The 27,307-nt window shown below is 46.6% G+C and overlaps 1 protein-coding gene across 2 annotated transcripts in view; it reads left to right on the top strand.

Moving 5' to 3' along the window:
* Window positions 1-4,074: 4,074 nt before the first annotated feature.
* Window positions 4,075-27,307, top strand: part of IL17RA (interleukin 17 receptor A) — a 44,389-nt gene continuing 21,156 nt past the window's right edge. For both annotated transcript variants that reach the window (XM_073320070.1, XM_073320061.1), the window contains exons 1-2: window positions 4,075-4,255; window positions 25,955-25,979. In XM_073320070.1, coding sequence (XP_073176171.1) covers window positions 4,136-4,255; window positions 25,955-25,979 — 145 coding nt within the window. In that variant the 5' untranslated portion in view covers window positions 4,075-4,135. The remainder of the gene's footprint in view (window positions 4,256-25,954; window positions 25,980-27,307) is intronic.

The following is a 27,307-nucleotide window of genomic DNA, read 5'->3' as shown; positions in this document are numbered from 1 at the left end:
CCTAGACTCAGACAGGCACGCAAATGCACCGCCCCCCACACAGACAGGGACAGCACAGCCCCCCCCACACACAGACAGGCACAGCACAGCCCCCCCCCCACACACACACACACAGACAGGGACAGCACAGCCCCCCCCCACACACACAGGGACAGGCACAGCACAGCCCCCCCCCCACACACACACACACAGACAGGCACAGCACAGCCACCCCCCCCAGATACAGGCACAGCACAGCCCCCCCCCCCAGATACAGGCACACAGAGAAAGGCACAGCCCCCCCCACACACACACACAGAGACAGGCACAGCCCCCCCACACACACACAGACAGGCACAGCACAGCCCCCCCACACACACACACAGACAGGCACAGCACAGCCCCCGCACACACACACAGAGAGACAGGCACAGCACCGCCCCCCCCCGCACACACACACACACAGAGACAGGCACAGCACAGCCCCCGCACACACACACACACAGAGACAGGCACAGCACAGCCCCCCCCCACACACACACACAGACAGGCACAGCACAGCCCCCACACACACACACACACAGACAGGCACAGCACAGCCCCCCCCCACACACACACAGAGAGACAGGCACAGCACAGCACCGCCCCCCCCCGCACACACACACAGATAGGCACAGCACAGCCCCCCCCACACACACACACACAGAGACAGGCACAGCACAGCCCCCCCACACACACAGAGACAGGCACAGCACAGCCCCCCCCACACACACACAGACAGGCACAGCACAGCCCCCCCCCACACACACACACAGACAGGCACAGCACAGCCCCCCACACACACACACACAGACAGGCACAGCACCGCCCCCCCCGCACACACACACAGACAGGCACAGCACAGCCCCCCACAGAGACAGGCACAACACAGCCCCCCCACACACACACAGACAGGTACGGCACAGCCCCCACACACACAGACAGGCACGGCACAGCCCCCCCACACACACACACACAGAGACAGGCACAGCACAGCCCCCACACACACACACAGAGACAGGCACAGCACAGCACCGCCCCCCCCGCACACACACACAGACAGGCACAGCACAGCCCCCCCCACAGATACAGGCACAGCACAGCCCCCCCCCACAGATACAGGCACAGAGACAGGCACAGCACAGCCCCCCTCGCACACAGACAGGCACAGCACAGCCCCCCCCCGCACACACACACACAGACAGGCACAGCACAGCCCCCCCACACACACACACACAGGCACAGCACAGCCCCCCCACACACACACACAGAGACAGGCACAGCACAGCACCGCCCCCCCCCCCGCACACACACACAGACAGGCACAGCACAGCCCCCCACACACACACACACAGACAGGCACAGCACAGCCCCCCCCCACACACACACAGACAGGCACAGCACAGCCCCCCACAGAGACAGGCACAACACAGCCCCCCCACACACACACACACAGACAGGCACGGCACAGCCCCCCCCCACACACACACACAGAGACAGGCACAGCACAGCACAGCCCCCCACACACACACAGACAGGCACAGCACAGCCCCCCACAGAGACAGGCACAACACAGCCCCCCCACACACACACACACAGACAGGCACGGCACAGCCCCCCACACACACACACAGAGAGACAGGCACAGCACAGCACCGCCCCCCGCACACACACACAGAGAGAGGCACAGCACAGCCCCCCCCACACACACACACACAGAGACAGGCACAGCACAGCCCCCCCCCCCACACACACACACACAGACAGGCACAGCACAGCCCCCCCCCCCCCACACACACACAGACAGGCACAGCACAGCCCCCCCCCCCACAGAGACAGGCACAGCACAGCCCCCCCCACAGAGACAGGCACAGCACAGCCCCCCCACACACACACACACAGAGACAGGCACAGCACAGCCCCCCACAGAGACAGGCACAGCACAGCCCCCCCACACACACACACAGACAGGCACGGCACAGCCCCCCACACACACACACACAGACAGGCACGGCACAGCCCCCCCCACACACACACACAGAGACAGGCACAGCACAGCCCCCCCACACACACACACACAGAGACAGGCACAGCACAGCACCGCCCCCCCGCACACACACACAGACAGGCACAGCACAGCCCCCCCACACACAGAGAGACAGGCACAGCACAGCCCCCCCACACACACACAGACAGGTACGGCACAGCCCCCCCACACACAGACAGGCACGGCACAGCCCCCCCCCCCACACACACACACAGAGACAGGCACAGCACAGCCCCCACACACACACACAGAGACAGGCACAGCACAGCACCGCCCCCCCCGCACACACACACAGACAGGCACAGCACAGCCCCCCCCACAGATACAGGCACAGCACAGCCCCCCCCCACAGATACAGGCACAGAGACAGGCACAGCACAGCCCCCCCCCGCACACAGACAGGCACAGCACAGCCCCCCCCCGCACACACACACACAGACAGGCACAGCACAGCCCCCCCCACACACACACACAGGCACAGCACAGCCCCCCCACACACACACACAGAGACAGGCACAGCACAGCACCGCCCCCCCCCCGCACACACACACAGACAGGCACAGCACAGCCCCCCCCACACACACACACAGACAGGCACAGCACAGCCCCCCCCCACACACACACAGACAGGCACAGCACAGCCCCCCACAGAGACAGGCACAACACAGCCCCCCCCCACACACACACACAGACAGGCACGGCACAGCCCCCCCCCACACACACACACAGAGACAGGCACAGCACAGCACAGCCCCCCACACACACACAGACAGGCACAGCACAGCCCCCCACAGAGACAGGCACAACACAGCCCCCCCACACACACACACACAGACAGGCACGGCACAGCCCCCCCCACACACACACAGAGAGACAGGCACAGCACAGCACCGCCCCCCGCACACACACACAGAGAGAGGCACAGCACAGCCCCCCCCCCACACACACACACACAGAGACAGGCACAGCACAGCCCCCCCCCCCACACACACACACACAGAGACAGGCACAGCACAGCCCCCCCCACACACAGACAGGCACAGCACAGCCCCCCCCCCCCACACACACACACAGACAGGCACAGCACAGCCCCCCCCCCACAGAGACAGGCACAGCACAGCCCCCCCCCACAGAGACAGGCACAGCACAGCCCCCCCCACAGAGACAGGCACAGCACAGCCCCCCCCCACACACACACAGACAGGCACGGCACAGCCCCCCCCACACACACACACAGACAGGCACGGCACAGCCCCCCCCACACACACACACAGAGACAGGCACAGCACAGCCCCCCCCCACACACACACACAGAGACAGGCACAGCACAGCACCGCCCCCCCGCACACACACACAGACAGGCACAGCACAGCCCCCCCACACACAGAGAGACAGGCACAGCACAGCCCCCCCACACACACACACACAGACAGGCACAGCACAGCACTGCCCCCCCGCACACACACACACAGACAGACACAGCACAGCCCCCCCCCACACACACACACAGACAGGCACAGCACAGCCCTCCCCCCCCCACACACACAGACAGGCACAGCACAGCACCCCCCCCCCGCACACACACAGGCACAGCACAGCCCCCCCCCCCCCACACACACACAGAGACAGGCACAGCACAGCCCCCCACACACACACACACACAGACAGGCACAGCACAGCCCCCCACACACACAGACAGGCACAGCACAGCCCCCCACACAGAGACACTTCTAGTCGCTGTGCCCCGCCCGGCCCCCAGCGCAGCCCAGGCATCCAGAGGGGCCGGTCACAGCCCGAGCTCTACAAGCCCCGCCCCCTGCTTTCCTCTAAGCCACCTCCCCTTCCTTATGCACAGCTCCCGCTGGGCGCCTCACTCGTCAATTCGGGCCCCGCCCGTCGCCAAGAGGCCCCGCCCCCTCTCGGGTGCCCCGCCCCTACTAGGTGCTGCCCCCTCTCGCCCCGAGGCCCCGCCCCCTGCTCCTCCTCAGGTGAGTGCCGGCCCCGCCCCCTCCGGAAGCCGGAGCCGGTCCGTGGTGCTGGGCGGCCGCTGCGCTGCGCTGCGCCGGGGCCATGGGGCGGGTGGCCGCGGCGCTCCCCCGTCTCCTCCTCCTGCTGCTGCTGCTGGGGTCCCGGGCCCTGGGGCTGCGGCTACTCCTCAGCGCCGCGCCGCCCTTCAACTGCTCGCAGCCGGTAAGAGCCGCCCGGGCCGGGGGGGGACGGACAGCGACCGCGGAGGGCGGGGCGGGTCAGTCCGGGCCGCGGCGGGGAGCCCCGCACCCTCCGCCTGCCCTGGGCGGCGCGGCCCGGCGGGCGGGGACACGGGCTGGGGGCTCGGCCGCTGAGGTGAAAGGGCCCCTCGTGAGGGGCGAGGCCCGGGCTGTGTCACTGTCGCCGGCACCCCGTTTTTGTTTGTTTTGGGGGGGGGTTAATGCCTGCAGGCCCTGGTTTTCAGAGGGGTTGATCACCCCCCAGTTGCCCCTTTGGGGCGCTGCTAGCGTTCACTGTAGTGCCTCTGAAAATCAGGCATAAAGTGCCCCCAGGTTTAGGCACCCAAAACCACTGACCGCTCTTGAAATTCTGCCTCAGTTATCCCATCTGTGAAAGTTGAATAATACTTGAAATTTTTGTCAAGACAAAAGACAAGACTTTTTGATGAAAAGTCCTATTGTATTAGAATTGGATCTGTGTACAAAGTGGGGTTTGGGGCTTTTTTTAACCATCTTCCAAGGGCCCGCTACAGGTGTTTTTAAATGATTTTCAAACATGTCTGCATTGTAGGCTACCTCTTAAAAGAGGGCCTCTCGGAAACACTTCCAATCCCAGACTCTTTCCAGATATCTCGCCTCCCATTCCCTGCAGCAACTGCGTAATGTTTCTTTACATGAAGAAGTAACATAAAGACATTATTGAAGATACAGGATCAAAATAAGCTTGCTTTAATTCTGTAAGTGAGGATGCCTGGTTTCCTTCTGTCTGCTGTTTAATTTTAAAATGTCTCTAACCTTTACAGTTGTAAGGAGCGTTGTAAATATAAATGTCAGGCAACTGCTGCTCATAACTTTCCCAAGCAGCAGCAGAATGAAACTTGGGAAATTTTTGGTTATTTTCACTGATCCTGTACAGAATTCTGTGGGTGGTAGTGAAAATTAACTGCATGGGAAAGCTATGAGAAGCCCTAGCTGTATATTAGTACCAAAACTTTCCCTGCAAACCACTTTAATTTCTCCATGTCATTTTGTGATCTTGAATCAGCATTCTTGTGTGCTGGAAAACACGAGCTCTTCTTTGAAGTTGTCCCCTTTCTGAGAAAAGAATGCTCCCAGATACCTCTAGTAAACAGCAGCTATGGAGGGTCACTAGTGCTTGTTAATCAGCTAAAAAGAAGGATTCACATTAGTCATTGTGAGAAGAAGAATAACTCATATGGATCAATCCTAGGGTGACCAGATAGCAAGTGCGAAAAATTGGAACACTTTTTTTTTTTTGAGGTATACTACATATATAAGACAAAGCCCCTAATATCAGGATGGTCCCAATAATATCAGGACATCTGGTCATGCTAATCCAGACTCCTTGCCCATCTTGCAAATCCTCTTGAAGAACCACTCTTAGTATGGCAAGCAACTAGGGTTTCTTGTATTTAGCTAGTTAGCCTCTGGAAGCTCTAAGGGAAGCCTGGTTTGGGACTAAATTAGTGGGAGGTGACGCTGTTCAAATTTGGAATTCTTCATTGAGACAGAAGCAGCTGCACAGATCAGTTTTGAGCACCACTCTTTTCATGGAAATTGCATAGGGATACTTTGAAACACATTTTCCATTGAATGTATCCGATGAAGTGAGCTGTAGCTCACGAAAGCTTATGCTCAAATAAATTTGTTAGTCTCTAAGGTGCCACAAGTACTCCTTTTCATATTCCCTATTGTAAATGGTCTTCAGTGCATTTTTCTGTTTTCTATATATAACAGCCATACCACTATCCAGATTATGTATTTCCATGGTGGTTAAAGTCCCATTGCCAAGATATAATGGGATCGGCTTGAAATGCACTACTTGTCACACAATATTGCTTGTATTTGGGTGTTTCTGTAGCTTTGGAAGCTGACTGTGATTGATGTGATCTACACTTGACAAAACAACTTATCTTAATGTTAAGCTAAAATATAAATATTGCAGAACTTGCCTGGTCAGGTGACCAGTGTTTGGAATTAAGCGTGTCACTGGCATGTTTGAAACGAGTGAGGGGCCCTGGCTGGCGCTAAGATTTGCCAAGCTGCGTGGAGTTCCTGGCAGGATGTGGGGATGTGCTGGACAAGTTACTCCGGTTGGGTAACTTGTCTGAATGCATCCAATGAAGTGAGCTGTAGCTCACGAAAGCTTATGCTCAAATAAATTGGTTAGTCTCTAAGGTGCCACAAGTACTCCTTTTCTTTTTGTGAATACAGACTAACGAGGCTGCTACTCTGAAACTTTTACTCTGTTACTTCTGCAGAGCAGAGCAAGGCTGGAAATCTGAGGTGAAAATTAGGTGGCTCTTCTGCTGGAATAGTTGTAAGAATTTCAAATGCATACATTCTTGGATTTTTGCAAACGTGGGTCTAGGGTCCCCTTTCTCTCTGGGTCACTACCAGGGCTTGGGCAGTCAGGCCTGGTGGTCAGGGTCGATGCCAGAGTCCAGGGGTCAGAATGAGGGTCAGATACTAAGGGCAGTAGCCTGAATTCGGGACTGCGGTCAGGGTCCACGTACTGATCCCACGGGGCAGGAACGGAGCCAGAGTTCAATTTCCAAAGCCGGGGTCAAAGCTGAAATCCGAGCTCCAGTACCAAAACCAGGGGTCAAAAGCCACAGTCAGAGTCCCAGACTGAAGCAGAGACAGAGTCCAAGTACAGAAGCCGGGGTTGAGATGAGAATCAGCATTAAAAAAAATTAAAATTTGAAAAAGTACAGAGAAGGGCAACAAAAATGATTAGGGGTATGGAACAGCTGCCATACGAGGAGGGATGTTGTGAAGGCCAAAAGTGTAACTGGGTTAAAAAAAGAATAGATAAATTCATGGATGATAGGTCCATCAGTGGCTATTAGCCAGGATGGTTGGACACAACCACATGCTGTGGGTGTCCCTAAGCCTATTAACTGCCAGAAGCTGGACGTGGATGATAGAGAATGGATCACTCAATAATTGCTCTGTTCTGTTCATTTCCTCTGAAGCATTTGGTACTGGCTACTGTTGGAAGATAGGCTACTGAGCTAGATGGACCTTTGGTCTGACCCAGTATAGCCATTCTTATGTTCTTAAGGTAGGAATGTGAATCAATACAATTTGGAAACCATTAGTCTAGGGTTAACTAAAAGAACCTTTACAGTGGAAGATATTTTCTGAAACCTTTGAAAACACGTACTCCCCCAGTGCACACCTTTCCCCAGTAGACTCAGTAGTGCAGTTCCCTACTCAAGATGAAGTGGCCAGGAGATTATTCTCTTTCTTTATGCAGATTGATTTAACCCTTAGAATACTGAAGTGCTGAGCACGCAAATGTGTCAATTCCCAGTCCCTTCTGTCCTTCTTTTCAAGAGACCCAGCCTTCGTCTCTATTACTCTTCTGTTCTTCTCAACCTGGCTCCTCCCTCTTCCCTCTCCTTGTCCCAGCTGCAAACTGCTGTCTCCCTCCCTAATTCCTGTGAACATTCAATAACAGCTGAATCACTTTCCCTGTACGGGCTCAATAGGTTCTATAACTTTTAACTGCTCTTATTAAAAATACCCCAAGCGAACAGTCAACTTCTAAAGGCTTAATATACGCTATGCAATGAAATCTGTCCAAGAAAAAGGACATTGCCTGATTGGTTGTCTGATGTAACCACATAGATCAGAACTCCGTTAGCCTATTTGTACAGTTTGTTGAGAATAACACTGCAAAATAATTTATACTAATCCCTGGACACCTTTCGATTAGTTGCTTGGATTCTGGTTGTCTTTTATGCATACCAAGCCGCATAGCAATTTAGTGTAAATGAGCAGTAATATGATGAGATGTGCATTGGCTAAATGCAGTCAAATGTCTCTACATACACTGGATGTGCATTTATGGAGTAGGTGCATATGTTGTTACTTTACTAGATTTTGAATTTTCTTCTAACTTTAATGTTCCATAAATTTATATAAGTTTTATAATCTGTCCAAGAAAATCTAATAATATTTTAAAACACGTAAGAGGAGTAATAGTAGTAAATAACAAAAGTGCTCTTTTAGGTATACCTGTAAAATTGTAGATATAAATACACAAAAGTTGTCTATTTTAAACTTTTGCATTTGAAAAGCCTCCAAATCTCCCTTTTCCCTGGGCAGCATTAGTCTGAGCCTGACTTCAGAGAGCATACCATCAACACCCTTCCCAGTCAGCAGCAGCCGCTGTAGTGAGTTTTTAAAAAGGAAACTGTTGCTAAGCAAGGTTGGTGATACGCACTTCCCTTTTGTAATCCTAATCAAAATTCTGCTAATGATGATAATTTGAGCAGGTTGGGACAAGCAGCTGTAATTTATGTTCTTGAAAGCCCTGATCTGGTTGCTCCGATTCAGGAGAAGGGGCAGAGAATGAAGTGCCATATCAACAGATACCTGTGATGATCACAAAAGTAATGCTGAACTGTTTCCATGGGATGGAGAGGGAAATGAGGAGTAATTTCTTAAAAATACATTTAGATTTCAATTTTGTGGGACTGATTCATCACTGGTACTCCCGTTTTGCAGTGGCAAACCCAAGAACCTTTTAGTAAGAGATGTCTGAATGTGGTATAATCTGGTTGGAGGCAAGGTTCTATCCTCCAAATGTGCTCATTTAAACATAATCACATAGGATAAAAGCCTCTTCAACCAGTTGGATTGCAGCTCTTGACCAACACCTTTGTCATTGCTTCTGTAACTGTTTTATAAAAAGGCCTGTTTTTTGAAGCCCGGTGGGATACAATGTTTCATAGCCCCTGCCAATTTTAATAAATTGTTGGAAAGACATACAGAATGTGCTGAGAACCTGGATCTCTGTTTGAGTTCAGATCAGCAGTTTTAACTTGGAAAAAGGACAAGGACCCACGAAAGACCTCACGGAAGGAACACTCATAGAAACTTTTACACTTCATGAAAGTGATGCTGATGGATAGGAGACGGAGTCTCTGCAGAGAGGAACTAGAGAAAATGTATTTTTATCTGGGCCACAGTATGTGTTCCCTTTTTTCCCTTTTCTGCTAACTTTTTTTTTTTTTGGCTGTAGATTATTGCTGCTAGCCAGAACAAACAGTATCTACAACTACAGCTAGTCAAAATATTCTCAACATGCTTTTCATCAAAAAATGTCTTTTTAACCAAAATGGATCAAAATTTTACATTTTTTTTTAACAAACAAACTAAAAACTGGAATTTTTCAGTTACGTTTTTAAGTTTTGGGCTTTCAAAAAATAGAACATTTTTACTGAACAGCTTTAGAAAGCAGAAAAATTAAATTTTGTTTTTGTCAATTAAAATTCAAAATATCCTGAGGAAAATTGACTTTTGTTTTTACCAGTTCTAAACACACATTTGTTTAGGAATTGTTATTTGTATAGTGTACACAGAGCCTAACTAATCTGTTCTTGCAAGATAAGGGATCAGAAAAAGGAAGTGGCAGTAGATCATAAGTAGGTCGGGCTGCAGCAGCCAGGCACTTGAGAGGCAGCTCACCAAAAACATTATACGTACTCATGCTCAGATGAGAGGTAAACTCTGCAAGCTTGGAACTCTTCCTATCTGGCTGCAGCCATCTTTTAAGGGACAGCAGGGAGCCCTTCCCAGCCTAATGCAGGTGCCTTTGGGTTCCCACAGAATCCTGCTGAGAAATGTTGACCTCCTATTAATTGTATGACTGAACTATTATGACTCAGTGCTGATGGACCAGTATCCAATTTTCCAGATTTGTGACGTTTCCTATTCCCATGTTTCCCAGCACTGTGATTTTTTTTAAAGCATCAACAACAAGAATAAAAAATACAGAAAGGAAATATGGTTAATAAATAATCAGATATAAACATTAATTTATAAAGCCACTAACCCACATCTTCATTCTGCCACTGAAGCTAGCCTCAAATAGAGCTTGGCAAAATTTTTGGATAAATAGTTTTTGTCCAGTAGTTAGGCACTCACCTGGGATGTGGGAGACCTCGATTCGATCCCCCCCCCCCCCCGCATAATGTAGAGTAGGGATTTGAACTTGGGTCTCCTCCATTATAGGAGCGTGTCCTGGCCACTGGGCTTTGGGATAATCTGGTGTGGGCTTTCTCAATCTCTCCTCTTGAAGACATTCCACAGGGACTTAAACTTGCGTCTCCCACTTCCCAGGTGAGTGCCCTAACTACCATGTTGTAGTTATTCTTATTATCATTTTGGCCCAATGGCTATCCATTGTCATCATGAATAACTGAATTGTCACTATAAACAACAATGGATGGTCATTGGGCCAGAGAAGGAGAGTGGGAATGACACTAGCCTACTGGTTGGGGAACTGACCTAGCATTTGGGAGACCCAAGTGCAAGTCCCTGCTCAAATGACTATTTAATTACTTATTAAAAAAAAAGTGAAAGTCAACATGGAACAGTTTTTAACTTTTCAAAATTGCCAGTGAACCTAAAAATCCATTATTTGCTTGGATGTAGCTTCAGGCACCTCCATGTTGTCTTCCACGTTGCCTTTTTTATGCATGGGAAAAATTTCCCATCAAAATTGATAAGGTTTCTGCCTTATCTTTTAAATCCCTTCTTAAACTTATCTCTGTAATGATGCCTACAAACATTACTGTGTGGCATTAAAGTGGTGAGCTGTCTTCTGCTTTTATGTTAAACTGTTCCCTTTATTATTTCCTCATCTTAACCCCTACCTTCCATCAGTCTGTTACTATGGAAACTCTTGCATATTTTTAGCTTTATGGAAATAAGTGGTACTCTGTCTTGTTAAGATTCATAGATACTAAGGTCAGAAGGGACCATTATGATCATCTACTCCAACCTCCTTCACAACGCAGACCACAGAATCTCACCCACCCACTCCTGCGAAAAACCTCTCACCTATAGATGAATGGTTCTCCCAGAGAACATCCCACCAGCCACCTGTCTCTCTTACACAAGTAGGGATCCAGCTTAGGCAGATCCGGCTCTACGTTTTTTGCTGCCCCAAGCAGCAAAAAAAACAAAAAACCTGACGAATACGCCGCTGGCAGAGAGAACAGATACATCAGGGGGAGCTGCCACCAACAGTGAGACCCGAGCCGGAAGAGTCGCCACCGAATTGCCACCGCGGGAAACAACGGAGAGGAGCTAACGCCGAGTTGCCGCCGGGGCTGCTGCCCCCAGAACAGCAGGAGTGCCGCCTCTTTAGCAGCACCGCCCCGCGCACCAGATTGCTTAGCTGGTGCCTAGAGCCGGCCCTCAGCTTAGGTACTCCTGCTGACCACAACTGTGACAATGTGGCTTGTGAAGGGAGGTGGTATTTCAGCTAAGTAGTTGCCAGGTGATTTAGGACTCTCTAAGTCAAAACCAACACCGTGTGTTCTACCTAGTACCTAGCAAGTAGCCGGTGTGGATCTGGTGTGCTAGTATCATGTGCTCCTGGCAGGACAAATGAGCTGCAGCTTCTGATTCTGGATAGAGCCTTAGATGGTTTGAAACATACTCAATACTATGGTTTGTGAAATAGTAGAAGTTGGCGGGAGGGAGAACATGCAGTGTGGTAAAAACTATTTGCACAAATTCGAGGTGACATAATTCAAGAGTGATGACTTATCACTGCTTGTTATCATATATGTGGTTGTGTGACTTATTCAGTATGCCCACATTGTTTATGTCATTAGGTTTTTAGCTGACTTTTTGTATGCAAACTGTAAGTAGGCCATTTAGAGGAGAAGTTCTGTAACTAAACAGCAGTACTTGTGAATGCTTATTTGATTATAGTCCCCTTTTGTTATGCAAGAAATTCTAGGAGGTCAAAGTCTGATGTAGCCTGTCAGGTTTGCTTTAGTTATTGCCTCCTCCACTTCAGCTGGTTGTAGTCTTCTGATTGAATTGTAATTCCTGCTCTGACTGAAGGTTAAAATATTTCAGGATAGCTGCATTGGAAATGAGGATCCAGAAAGTAGATCAGAACAAAAGTTAGGAGTCATGCTTGATGACCGAAGTAGTTTGTCTTCCATGAACACCCTCTTGGTTAAGTAAAATTGTCAAACTCCAGAGTGTAATAGTAGCTACTGGAGTCAGTGGATACTGACCACTCTAATGCGAGAAGGGCATTAAGCTTTGCAAACCTGTTCCGTGTCTAGTGTCTGGCACTGACGAATAAAGCCAAATCTCTTACCAGCACTCCTGTGTATTGCACCCTACTACACAGAGCCCTTACATGTGCATTTTTCTTCAGTTCCAGATAACAGTCTTCCTTTAAGAGCACCAGCACTGATCTAAATAGATCCCAACAGTTGGAATTAGTCTAATTGATAACTTTTGTATAATTTGAAGAATGCCAGAATGCTGCATTACCCAAATTAGTCAATTTTTCAACCTTTCAGGCTGTTCTTCACCGCATATCATGATCCTACACACAATACTGTGACTCCCAATAAGCTAATAGCTTTATCCATACTTTGCAAACAGCTTGGAAGAGTGCCGAAAATGTAGATTGTTAAAAGTAAAATGAAAATTTCACATGGTATCAGCATGACTTGGAGCACGTCATACAGCAGAATTCTTCCTCTAGTTCAGGGGTCTCAAAGTCCAGGCCCGCGGGCCATCTGCGGCCCAAGAACCTCCCCACTGTGGCCCGCGGAGGAGAGCCGCATGCAGCCATGCTGCTGGCAACATCTGCGGCGGGCGCCGCCCCCTGCAGCTCCCATTGGCTGGGGTATAGGGACAGAGATACCATCACTAGTTGCCAGGCAGAGTCAGCCATGGAGGCAGCATCACTTTTTTCCACAAAGAATATAAACAAGTCAAAATACTGAACACAACTATCTGATGCCCACCTTGCTGCAATCCTGAAGGTTTCAACTGCTCAGTCACTGAGGCCAAACATCAACAAACTGACAGAACTGAAGCATTGCTAGGTGTCTGGCAGGCGAAGAATTGTATAAAGTTGTATGACAGTTTTATTATTTCTAAGAAATTCAAAATAAAAAATACAATATAAACGTTTCCTTTTCTGAACACCATCTTCAGTGACATTATTGGCCCGCTGGGAGGATTTGGGGACTGGCACTGGTCCTAAGGTAAATTGAGTTTGAGACCCCTGCTCTAGTTGATAGGCAATTGTAACGTACTTATGTATGCCAATCTGCAGAATGTGTAAACCATCTGATAATATTAATGGAATCCTCTTAACAGATTGGAAAACCAGCGATAGTTCTGTGAACCTAGGTTAGCAACTGGCCCAATGGATATAATTTCAGTTCTCCTTCACCTCAAGGTGGTAACCTCCCGTCCAAACCCTGCTTATTTTACACATGATGGGGAGCCTTAAACACTCTCCCTCTATTTTCTAGATTTTTAAATGCAGTATTAGAGGGGTGGTAGTTGTTGCAGTGTTTACAATGTATTTGTATTGCAGTACTACTGTGAGGCCCATAGCGGAGGCTTGTTGTTTTAGCATCATGTTCACACAACAAAAAGATGGTCCTTTCCCCTGAAGATTTTATATTCTGAGAGCTTAGATAGAAGTTACAATGCAAAATGTCATTAGATTTAAAATCTGCTGTTGCACTTGGAATTGAAATTAGTTGCTCTGTCTACTTTGGAGAATTGAGGCAGTACCCTCTTTGATATATATCCTGGGATGGGAGGGTGAAGGAGATACTATAGTTATTCAAATATGTATGTTAATGTAGTATTCTGTTCAAGGTTTTCCAAAAACCAGTAATGAGCAACATCATATAAAAAGTCATCTTGGTTCTGTGATGTGTAGCTATTTGTTTAAATGACCAAGCAATGGGATCAGAGCATTCCTGTTTGCTAAAATTTTAACCCTTTCTTTGCTGAGAATTATGCTTTTTCCTCTACGGTGTTGGGAGGGGGTTGTATGTAGCTAGGAGCGGGAGGGAACCTGTAGTAGCTAGTGATAATGTGAGAGGCATGATGTTGTGTCACTTTTTTTGTCATACAGATCTGTAGTCTATGGCAATTATTGGGGTCTAGCAAGGAGTAGTTAGATGTTTAGCTATCTAAGTTGGTCAAGTCTAGTCTAGAGAGCAGTAAAGGAGAAGAGAATCATTGGTATTTTCCTGGAGGCCTGATACAGATATGCTATAGTTTCCTTGGCAGTATAGTTGTGGAACCAGCTTTCCAGAAATCTTCTCCCCAATTCTTATTTCCCTGCCTGGGTTTATGATTCAGTTTTGTACTGTGTTTTCCTCTCTTGTCTTATAGTCAGGAAGTAATTCTCGGACTCTGTGGCACATAAACTTTTCTTTAAGGAGGCAAATACCTTACACGACCTTAGGATGCTTAGGTACTGAAGGCATCTCAGCCTGACTAGTAAATAACCTGAATTTTTGCCTGACTAGACACAAGTTCTAATTTTTAAATGAGCCCAGATATGTGTGAACAAAGGCTTTTTGCCCAATAGTTGGAGAGGCCAGTATGGGGTAGGAAGAAGTTGGGAAACAAGTCAGTTGAGAGTCTGGAGGAGGGTGGAATGGGGACCTTGATTAAGTAGGAGGCCTATCTACTGCTGCTTCTGCTTGTAGGATTTCAGTCTGGTTCATGATCTAGTCAGTATACCCTGGCATTATAAGTAGACTGTCTATTATTGCATGGATTACCCACTTTATCTGGGGACTACAGAGGCTTGTGAGTATCTATAGATGATCATTTAATCTACAGATGTGGTTGCTATTAAAAAAAACAAAAAAACATTCCAGATGTAATGAAGGGGTCCAGCAAGACAGAAAGCCCAACAGAAATCTTACTGAGTGCTCAGGACCGGAGTTAATCTCAAATATCTTAATTTCAGTGGGAACACATTTCTTTTGTCACAATCTCCATCAACCAATCAATGTTTCTGGATGAACCTGAATACTGTTGCCAGTTCTGTATGGACATAAAAAAGAATGGTGTAGGGGGGATGTCCATGGAGAATCTCTCCAAATGGCTTTGCCTAGAACAGTGGCTCTCAGCCTTTCCAGATTACTGTACCCCTTTCAGGAGTCTGATTTGTTTTACATATCCCAAGTTTCACCTCACTTAAAAACTACTTGTTTACAAAATCAGACAAACATACAAAAGTGTCACAGCATGCTGTTACTGGAAAAATTGCTTACTTTATCATTTTTACCATATAATTATAAAATAAATCAACTGAAATATAAATATTATACTTACATTTCAGTGTATAGTATATAGAGCCGTTCTAACCAAGTCATTGTCTGTATGAAATTTTAGTTTGTACTGACTTTGCTAGTGCTTTTTATGTAGCCAGTTGTAAACCTAGGCAAATATTTAGATGAGTTTACATACCCCCAGAAGGCCTCTGCATGCCCTCAGTGGTACGTATACCCTTGGTTGAGAAACACTGGCCTAGCACATTTGGTTTTGGGGGAGGAGACTCTGATTAAATCCGCACTGTGTTGTTCAGTTTTTAGAGTGGTAATATAGATTGAGAAACTTAGTTGCAACACTTCCTCCTCCTGCCTCTACTGGCATCTCCTTACCATGTTGAGTCAGCTGCTTCTTTGAGTAGTGTCCCTATGAGTGTTCCACTCCAGTTGCGTTTGCACCCCCTGCGCCTTTGATGTGAGATTTCTCACAGCAGTGTTCATTTGGCCCATGCATGCGTGTGACTCAGCCTCATGGCCCATACCGTTGCTATATAGTACTGCATGGGCTAACCATCCTCAGTTCCTTTTCAACTTCCCCAGCTTGAGAGACAGCCTTAGCTAGTTGTCCACATTGTTTTTCCTCAACTATGTTCTCTTAGCTTTTGTAGTGAGTGTATTATAGTAGTTAATACTTAGTAATAGTTAGTTGTGTTAGTTTTTTTAAAACCAAAAAAAGAATTCCACACATATAGCTTTTAGATAGATTTCCCCCCACCCTGGGGAGGTTTTGCCCCTTTCAAAGGTATGTCTGATTCTCCTGGATTCAAGCATTGCCTGTTGTCTCAGGAGGCAATCCCAGTGATAGACACTCTCATGGCCTCTGTTGCCTTAGGAAATCTCATATTTCCCAAAAGAGCAACTTCTGTCTGGCATTAAAATCTAGAGCCAGAAAGAACAAGGAGATAAAACTTCAACTCCTTATGATGGAGAGCTTGCTGCATCCAGCCTTTGACCCAGGCCAGGAGCCTCCCCTCCCGCATATGCCAGTCTCCAAGTAAGTCGCCTGCCTCTTCTGTATCTGAGACACACTCCTCAAGGGCGTCTAAGAGGAAGACCCAAGATTCTTTTCATAAGTCTTCCAAAGACCTTGCCCTGAGTTTCCAGGTAGAGAATCTATCTTGAAGTTGTCAGCTGCCCCAGATTCCAGTGGTCTCTGACATGGTACCCTGAGGCTGCTGGTTCCTCAGATACCAAGAGCACAACTAAGCAAAGAGACCCTAAAATATCAAGCTCCAGGACACCAGGGTGGCAAGAAGAGCTCTACCACAGTACTGGAAAAGACCATTCAGGCTCTGTCCAGGTTCCTTTCAGAGCATTCAAAACTTGTGGTACCATCAACTCCTTCACTACCATTACTTCAGCTCAAGCCCTGGACAGCGCTCTTGGTACCGCAAGAATTCTGGCTTCCCTGAGACCTCACGATATCAGAGACACCTGATTCACTATCGCTCAGCTCCAATGTCTTCTCAGTACTGAGAACTTCCAGTTCTCCGGACACCCCTCTGGTACTAATAGTGGTACCTCAAGCTTCTTCTGTTGCCCCCCCATTACTGAATGACTTTGAGGAGGAGGATTCTGATGAAGATTTTTGCCTCAGCCTCCCAAATATCTGGGCAAGGCTCTCCACTATGAACCCTGTGAAGGTTCTTTTCCTGAGGTCCTGAGTTGCCTGAGCTTACTTGTGACAGACATCCACAACTACCATCCCACTGGGACAAGCACTCATGGACTCCGCCACCCGTGCAATATGTGCCACTCCCTTGGCCATTCTGGGACCCCTGGGCAGCTTATTGCCATCAATTCTGTAGGGCCTCAATCTCTGCCCTTCATAGAGATAAACAACCCTCCTCGCCCTCCCTTTCTAGGAGACCGGAGTCTCAGGAAGAGACCTCTGAGGAACAGGAGGACAGGGCTGACGAGGAGGTTTCTCCAACTGCAAACATTTCCTCTTCATCCCCGGATGAAGCTGTCATGCCATCATTACCATCCCTGGCTGACTATTTTAAGCAGTTTCACCATCTCATCAAGAGGGTCATGGATTCTTTACAGATCCTCCTTGGGGAAACTGAAGAACAGCATCTGCTGCTCGACGTCCTGCATACATCCTCCACTTCCTGCATTGCTCGGTTAGTCAACAAGGCACTGCTGGATCCTGCAAAATTCATCTTGCATACTCTGGCCTCAATTCTTCCCATGTGCAAGAGGGCAGACAAAAAAATATCATGTTCCCACTAAGGAGTCAGAATTTTTATTTTCTCACCCATCTCCTAACTCTGTGATGGTTTAGGCTGTTAATGAATGTGGAAGGCAGCACCACACTAAATCTATGCCCTATAGTAAAAATCATAAGTATTATTCTTCAGCTACTTTACAGTTTGTAATCACCAACTACCAGGCCTTAATGGCGAAGTTCAACCACACAAATTATATCAAGCTGATCTCCTTTATTGAACATCTGTCAACAGAACACAGAGAGTGGTTCCAGACAATTCTTGCCAAAAACCAGCTCCTTGCCAGGACATCTCTGCAGACTTCTCTCAACATTTCTGTTGCTCATTCAATTTCTGTGGCAGTAGTTATGAGGAGTACATCCTGGCTTCAGTGCTCAGGATTCCCTAAGGAGGTCCAGAATACAATAGACCACGTTCCTTTTGACCGCACTAAGTTATTCACTGACAACATGGATGAATCTCTGCATACATTAAAAGATTTCGGAGCCACTTTACAATCTCTGGGGATCTACATACCTGCCCAGAAGAGACAATTTCGCAGGTCTCAGTTAGTACAGAGATCCTATTCTGCCCAGTTCCTAAGCTCACAGATGAGGCAGAACCTCACCACAAGAGGCAGAGGTTCCAGAGGAAACTACTCAACTCCTGGCCTTCAAACTTCACAACCTTCCACCTCAAAGCATCAATTTTTGATGGGATGATCAAGGTCCTGAGCTGCCATCCTCTTTCTTACCAGCTGCAATGTTTTACCTGCCTTTCCTCCCTTTCACAACTGCCTTTACCACTTCTGGTAGGCTTGGGAGCTCATTGCCCATGGACAAGTGGATTTTGGAGATCATTTCCAGGGGTACTCATCTACTTCAATTCGCTTCCATCCCCCCAAACCTCCTTCCCCATCCCTCTTCAGGGACACCTTCTACGAGAACCTGCTGTTGCAGAAAATAGACTCTTCTGCACCTGCATGCTATAGCAGCAGTTCCCACAGAGGGAAGGGGCTTTATTCCAGGTATTTCCTGGTTCCAAACAAAAGAGCGGCGGTTTGAGAGCCATCCTAGATTTAAGACTACTCAACACCCTTGTGAAGGCACAAAAATTCAGAATGTGACACTTGCAGCGATAATCTCATCACTGGACCAAGGGGATTGGTTCTTGGCCCTTGACCTTCAGGACACGTCTATCCACATTGCGATCCACCCATCCCACAAACAATTCCTATGCTTTACAGTACGCCAGGACCATACTCAGTACAGAGTGCTCCCTTTTGGCCTATCATCCACCCAAGGATCTTTTCAGTAGTAGTAGATGTCAGTAGTAGCAGCACACTTACACAGGAATGGAATTTTGGTGTTCCCTTGCCTAGATGATTGGCTTCTAAAAGGACTCTCCTTGGAAGTAACTTTATAGGCAATGTACGAGCCCATAAAACTCTTCCTCAAACTAGGCCTGTAGTTGAACATTCAGAAGTCCACCTTGACCTCTGTTCAAAAGCTGGAATTCAAAAGGGCTTATCTTGATGCATTAGTAGCAAGTCTTCCTCCCAATGCACAGATTTATGTCTGTATCCAACTTAGTTAATACAATTCAGATCAGCCTTCAAACCCTGATCAGGAACTGTCTTTAGCTACTGGGGCATATGGTGGCTGGCACTTGCGTTCTAGAGCACGCCAACTGCTCACGCAATGCCTTCCAGGTTGGTTCAGGATGACCAGACACAATTTAAACACACTGCTTTCCATGCCCTCTTCTGTAAAGGAATGTCTCATTGGTGGAAAGACCCCATAATGTGTGTGCTGGAGTCCCATTCACTCACCCTTCCTCAGTGGTTGTCATAATAACAGTTGCTTCCCTGTTGGGATTGGGAGCGCATGCATCTAGACACTGATACATAGGGCCCTACTAAATTCATGGCCATGAAAAAGCGTCTCACACAGTGAAATTTGGGCTCCCCCTGTGAAATCTGGTCTTTTGTGTACTTTTACCCTGTGCTTCAGAGCTGGGCGGCTGGAGAGCAGTGGCTGCTTGCCAGGCACCCAGCTCTAACGGCAGAGCTATCGCCAGCAGCAGCGCAGAGGTAAGGGTAGCAATACTGTTGCCACTATACCTCTTATATATGCTACCCTTACCTCTGTGCTGCTGCTGGTGGGGAAGTCTTCAGAGCTGGGTGCTGGCCAGCAGTCACCACTCTCTGGCTGCCCAGCTCTGAAGGCAGTGCAGAAGTAAGAGTGGCAATACTGAGACTCTACCACCAAACCCACCCCCACCTCCCCGCTACAATAGCTTTGTAAACTCTTTTTGATCTGGACCCCCAGTTTGAGAAACACTGAGTCTTAAGGACTTTACATATTTATATTTTGCTGTTTTAAAAATACATATTCATGTTTGTTACAACACCATGAAATTTAAGGTTTAAATATCTGAAACCATGAAATTCAAGTTTTTTTTAAAATGCTATGACCATGAAATTTACAAAAATGGACTAAGAATTCGGTAGGGCCCTACCCATACAGCTCAGAGCAGGTGGATGCCCCAGGAAACCACTCTGCACATCAACTTCCTGGAACTCAAATCATTCAGATACACCTGTATCCAGTTTCTGCCACTAATCAGAGGCAAACACATAAAGATCATACAACATATTATGCATATTTCATATAAACCAGCATGGGAGAGCAAGATTCCCCCCACTCCCCACATGCTGAGGCTATAAAGTTTGAAATTGGAGTATGCGCCATCAGATTGTCATCACTACAGTTTACCTTCTCAGAGTTCAGAACATGACCATAGACATGCTCAGCAGACACTTCTCTCAAGACCGCAAGTGGGAGATAGATTCCACCATACTTCACCACATATTTTGACAATGGGGCACTTTTCAGATAGACCTTTTGATCAAGATGATATACAGGAAATGCACCCAGTTTTGCTCTAGAGCCCGGCCGGTCACTGATCCCTGGGGGATGCCTTTTACCTCCAGTTGTCAATGGGTCTTCTGTAGGAGTTCCCCCCGCAACTCCTCTGATATCCAAAGTTCTACTCAAATTAAGAAAGGACTGGGCCAGTGTTATTGTTCTGACATGGCCCAGACAAACATGGTTTCCTTACCTGATACAGCTGGCCATGTTCTCACTGATCACTCTCCATGCCACTCCTCGTCACCTTTCCCAAGAGAGTGGGAAGATCCTTCACCCCACCTCAGAATCCTTCACCTTGAAGCATGGCTTGTCAATGGTTCTCAGGCATGGAAATGGCCTGTTCACAGCAAGTAAAAAGAACGTTACTACACAGCAGAAAAGAGTCTGCACACTGCACTTACAAAAATGGACAAGATTTGCATGCTGGTATGATGTCAAACACATTGAACCAGCAACTTCTTTGCTGCCAGACATACTGGCCTGCATTCTAGAACTAAAGAGCTGAGGGCTATTGCTGAGCTCCACTAGAGTTCATCTGGCAGCCATCAGGGCCTTCCATTTTCCAGTAGAGGGGTACTCTACCTGCCCAATGACAATGAGGTTTCTCAAAGGCCTCTGCAACCTTTTTCTGCCAGTTAAATGCCCTACTTCAGTTTGGGACATCAGTTTGGTTCTTAAATGATTTACAAGACCGCTGTTTGAACCTGAGGCTGCCTGTGCACTCCTCCATTAATTGATGAAAACGACATTTCTGGGTGCTATCACATCAGCTTGATGAGTATGGGGGGGAAATAGGGGCTTTTATGGCATACCCCCCATACACAATATTTTTCAGAGACAAGGTCACATGACTGTACCTCAAGTTTTTGCCATATTAATCACCCTATTCACCTCCCCATCTTCCACTCTGAACCTCACTGGGATAAGGGGGAGGTGTTGTTCCACACACTTGATGTCAGGGAAGCCTTGACCTTCTACCTTGATAGGACTAAACATTTCAAGCAGACTTTCAGATTGTCTTGATCACCGACAGAACAAAAGGAGCTAAAAATCTCTAATCAGAGGCTCTCTAGGTGGAGAACTGACTGTATTCATAGCTGCTACTAGTCTCATAATCTCGAAGCACCCACTGACATCAGAGCTCACGCTGAGATCCATTTCCATCTCCACAGTCTTTCTTAAGAAAAGTTCCTATCATTGAAATATGTAAAGCCACAACTTGGGCTTCTATGCAGTAAGTTGTAACTCTGCTTCTGATACTGTGTTTGGCTCAGCTGCACTTCTGCACTGGACTGAAGCTCACTCCTCCTTAAAGGGGGACTGCTCAGTAGTCACCTAGAGTAGAGCACCCATGGAGATGCTACTTGAAGAAGAATAAATGGTGGTTCACCCTGTGCAGTAACTGTGATTCTTTGAGATGTGTGTCCCTATAACTGTTCCACTACCTGACCTCCTTCCCCTCTGCTTCAGAGTTCCCTGTCATGGGACAGGCTTTGCAGTAGAGAAGGAACTGAGGATGGCTAGCCCACGCAGTGCTATATAACAATGCCGTGAGGCTGAGTAACACACATGCATTGCCCGTTTGGCCTGTGCTATGAGAAATCTCCAATTGAAGGTATAGGGGGTGCAAGTGCACCTAGAGTGGAGCGCACGTAGGGGGACACATCTCAAAGAACCACAGTTTCTGCACAGGGTGAGTAACCATTGCTTCTCTGCGAAGGCAGAACTCCTGGCTGCTGCTTCCAAATTCTCCACCCAAGAACCCGCTTCTTGTGTGACTATACTCTCATTGGGCCTGCAGTTGTCAAATGTTTCCCAGTGGGTGCCAAACCAAGAAATGTTGGAACAACAGCTGTGCTTCCAGGCACCCATGACTTATCTGCTGATAAGAAAAACCAACAGATGAAAGCAGATGGCTTTGCCTTTTGTGTAAATAACTTATCACCGTTTATGCAAAGACTTTATAATGAAGTACAATTTACAATAATTACTGGGAATCTAAAATTGTCCAAATATGGAATGATTTAATTTAGGTGATTGGTTTTATCTAAAGGAAAGTAATTGTTTGTCAGACTTGTCCTTTTGTATCTTGAATGTTTTTGGTTTTTTTAAATCAAATTTTCATAATCTGGGGCCCATTACTTTCTTTAAATTTATTGATTAAAGGGACATTTTCAGTAAATAACGTACCCTTATGTGTCCTTTAATTCTGTTACTAACACTTACGCTATTGTGATAATTAAATTTTTCAACATTTATTATGTTCCTTTAATTGTATTTCTCTCCATTTGAACAGTAAAAATAGATTCGCTGACTTCATGTTGGTTTACCCAATATCTAATCACTTTCTACTTCTCATTCACTGGCAAAGTACAACAGAGTTTGGGTTGCAGATGCTACATGGGAATGTTTCAATCCAAGCAAACTGTTCTCATTTGAAGATATAAAAGTGGTGAGAAAATGTCCCCACTTGTGTTTACAGACACTTTATTAACTCTGATAGAATGTAAAAATCCAATTTAGGAATTGTCTAAACATAGAAGTTGCATCAATTTAACTTAATTGATGCAAAGGCACTCTTAAATTAGTTTGAGTGCCATGGTTCAAAATATCAACTTTAGTTGACTGACCGACTAATTTTAGTGTGTTAAGAGCTTTAAAGACAGAGGCCTGGCCTGCCAAGTATTTTTTCCATTAATATTAAACTTGAAGCTAAGTGTAATCTCAGTATTGCTCTGATCATGATGGTCCTTCTCCCCACTGGAGGGCACAGTTAATCAGAGTTTCTAGTGGTGCCAGTGCTTAGGCCCCTGTTCAGTAAAGCTGAAGATGAAACACTGATTTCAGTGGCACTTTGGCACATGCTTAAGTGCTTGCAGAATCAGGGGCCTCAGTGCTAGAATCTAGTAATGAGGCTGGAAGTCTGGTTTCCAACCCAATAAGTTACTTGGGGACTAGAAGTAAGGGGTCCAGGTGAGGTGGGCGCAATGGTCATTCCCACTGATGAGCTGCTGGTTTTGTGGGGTTTGGTGTTTCTTCTCTCCTATTGAGTAATAGCTGGAGGCTCTGCTTCTCTCTGAATTTGAGAGAGTGTTTTCCTACCTTAACCCTAATTCTGTGTTTGGAGGATAGGAGTGAGTATAGGCACTGCCAGTTCTAGTGAAACTCTTTGTTTTTCAAAACCTAAATGTTGAACATAAGCTACATGACAATGTCCCTTGTAAATGAAAACATTCTTCACCAGGTTTATTTTAGTTCTCAGGTAAATTCTTACATAAGTCTCTGTATAACTCACAAATTTAGAATGGCCAGATTAGTCAGACCTTACCTCCTCTTGGATTGGTACAACTTGAACGGCCTGCTGCATGCCTTTGGAACAGTATTTTCCAGATTTGTAATAAGTTCTCTGACATGATGACCTTTGATGTGACCTGAATTTTGTAGTGAATTGAGTACCTGTTCCTCAAGTACTTCTGTGGACATTACTTACAAGACATGCAGATATGTTTACCTGCAAAAGTACTATTGTTAAAATTAGATTTGTACCCTTTTATACTTTATGGCAGGGGAGGGCAAACTACGGCCCGGGGGCCAGATATGGACCATCAAGGCTTTCAATCTGGCCCGTGGGTTTGCCAGCCCTGTGGGGCTAAGGCAGTGGGGCTAAGACAGACTCCCTGCCTGCCCTGGCCCCATGCCACTCCTGGAAGCGGCTGGTACTGCATCCCTGCGGCCCCTGAGGGAGGATGGTGGTACCTGTAGGTGAGGGCAGCATGCGGCGGAGCCGCCTGCCCCACCCCACCGCTAGGAGCCACTGCTGGACATGCTGGCCACTTCTGGGACCAGCGCGGGGCCAGAGCACCCTGCCTTAGTTGTGCTGCATGCCACTGTCACCCTAGAGCCACTCGAGGTAAGCTGCACCAGGCTGGAGCTTGGCCCCTGTACCCCTCCCGCACCCCTGCCCTGAGCCCCCAATCCCCTCCTCCACCCCAAGCCCTTGCCTTGAGCCCCTTCCTGCACACCGCATCACACCCCACACTCCCTCCTGCACCCCGATCTCCTGCCCCAGCCCTACATTCATGGCCCTGCATACAATTTCCCCACCCAGATGTGGCCCTTGGGCCAAAAGGTTTCCCCACCCCTGCTTTATGGTGTATGTAACAAGGGCCTGGAAGAGGCTTTTAATTTTTATTTTGTTACCTTAAAAACATCTGTAATGTCAAATCTGGTTTTCCATGGTTTGCTGAAGGATTTTTTTGAAGTTCTTTCTGTTAAAGCACGCTTTTTTTTATAGTGAAGCCAGAAATTGTGCAGGAGTCTATAAATCATGTGGAAACTACAAATGGCTTTGTCTTCACTAGGATTTTTACCTCATGTTTGCTAACTCTCAGGTTAAGAATGCACCAGTTTCCTAGTGAAGACAAGACCATAGTTTTCCAAGGTAGACCAGACGTGGAAAAAGAAGTAGAATCACATTCCCTCTGCCTTTTTATTTCTTTTCAGGCCATCTTGATTCTTCATAAAGTATAAAAAGGCAGTAACTCATTTTTTTCCCTCTTTGTAGTTCAGCTTTAAAAGTGGTTCTCAACAGGATAAAAACAGACTCTCCTTTTAGAGGATTGGTACTTATTAAAGATGCTAAACCACTTTCTGTGCCTTGGTTCTGAAGAGCATCATAGAAATTAAAGGTGGAAAACAACGATTAGTTCATGCAGTCCATCTCCCTTGAGGCAATGCAGGATTGTTCTCTACAGTTTCTCTCCAGTGATTTGTCCAATCCAGTTTGTAAAGTGACCATATTTATTTCTGTTCGATTCTGTTCTAGCACTTAAGGACCTCAAATACAGAAGAGGGCTTCATTGTACTAGGCACTATACGAACAAATACCACAGTGACAGGCTCTGCCCCCGAGAGTTCACAGTGTAGGTCAAAATGATCTGAGAAGTTGTAGGTGACTGCCAGCATGACCAGTGCTGGATGGTAGTAATTTGTAGCCATCATGGCAAAGACAGACCTATCTGATTCGAGCTATGGGACTTTCACCACCTTTCTTGCAAGACTATTCTACAATCTAACTGGACTTCATTTCAGGCAGCTTTTCCTGATATTCAACCTACATTTTCTTTTTAATTTTGTCCATTACTCCTAGCAATAATGTCACCCTAAATGCTCTATTCAAGTACTTGCAGATACTTATCATGCCTACCCCTGAGCTGTAATTTAGCCAAGCTATATGCTACCATTTCCTGGTAAGTCAGTTTTTCCAGGCCATACTTGTTGCTCTTCTCTGTGCCCCTCTGTCACCAGATCAGGATGAATAAATAAGAAAACAACTTCTATTCTCTCAATAACTTTCTTGTTTTCTCCACAGGATCTAAACTGCCTCGTAAGAAATAGTAAGTCAGTTTTTCTTCTTTCTGGTATATTCCCTCCTCTCACTTTTTTGTAACTGAAGTCAGATGGTGAGTGCCTCTGTTTAAGCCACTGAGAGGTGGCAAAGTTAAGCATTATCCTGTTAACCAGCATTATGAACTATCATCTGCCTGCCTAATCCAAAACCAGCTCTTTCCAACAGGGAAATAGGAGTTCAGGTCTCTTTTCAGACCTATTTTCAGGCCAGAGTTCTTGAAAAAGAGCAAATCCATAATTTTTTCACTTCTGTTCAAAACTGAGTCAATTAAAAAAAAATTATAGTGAGATTTTAGGGTAAGTTTGTAGTATGTAATACATATCCATCCCACACTATGTTCACTAAGTCAGCACGTAAAATTAGATGTAAACTTAGTGCTGCTAAAAAACAATAAAACAATGAAAAAGTTGGTAGCAGTGACTGTAAGTTAGCAGGCATGATCTTCAGCAAATTGATACAAAATGGAAACAAAATAAAGCTTAGCATTGGTATAGGTCCATTACTAGATATGTATGTTAAAATTATCAGGAATGATGCAGAAAAGGCAGAAGTATTCAATAGCTGTATTCTATACTTGGGAAGAAACTGGGTGTTGTATTTGTGTCTTACAATGGAAAATTAAATACTTCCTATTCCAATGGTAACTAGGAAGGATATTAAACAACTTCCAAAGTTAAACATCTTTTAATCTGCAGGAATGGATAGCATACCCTCAGAGGTTTTTAAAGAATTGGCTAAGCAGCTCTATGAGCCATTAAGTGAACTGAATATTTAATTCACTGAGTGTTTAAGCAATCTTGAAGTACAGTATTGAGGAAGTGCCAGAGAAAAAGGCTAATGAACCAATATTTAAAAAGGGGTTAAAAGGGATGCTCTGGATAGGCCAATTTGCTTAACATCTGTCCTGGGAAAAAGCATGGAAAGGCTGGTGGGGGGTGCAATAAGTAAAGAATTAAAGGCTGGTAGTATAATTCATTCCAATTTGCATGGTTTTCTGGAAAATAGGTCTGGTCAGACTTGATACTGTTTTTGATGACATTACAAGTTTGGTTGACAAAGGTAACTGACGTAATATACTTAGACTTATGTAAAGCATTGTCTTAATACCTTATGGCACTTAAAATTAGCATTATATGTAATTGATATGATACGTAGCTAGATTTTTAAATCCATTAACTAACTGTTAGATCTGCAAAAGTAATTGTAAATGGGGAATCATCATCCACAGGGTGTGTTTCTGGTATGCTCTCACAAGAATCATTCTTGGCCCAATGCTATTCAATACTTTTATTAATGATCTGGAAGAAGATGTAA

The sequence above is a fragment of the Lepidochelys kempii genome, chromosome 1 (genome assembly GCF_965140265.1).
Source record: "Lepidochelys kempii isolate rLepKem1 chromosome 1, rLepKem1.hap2, whole genome shotgun sequence".
NCBI lineage: Eukaryota > Metazoa > Chordata > Testudines > Cheloniidae > Lepidochelys > Lepidochelys kempii.
Note: the sequence above shows the minus strand (reverse complement) of the source record. Positions and strands in the feature narration are given on the sequence as shown.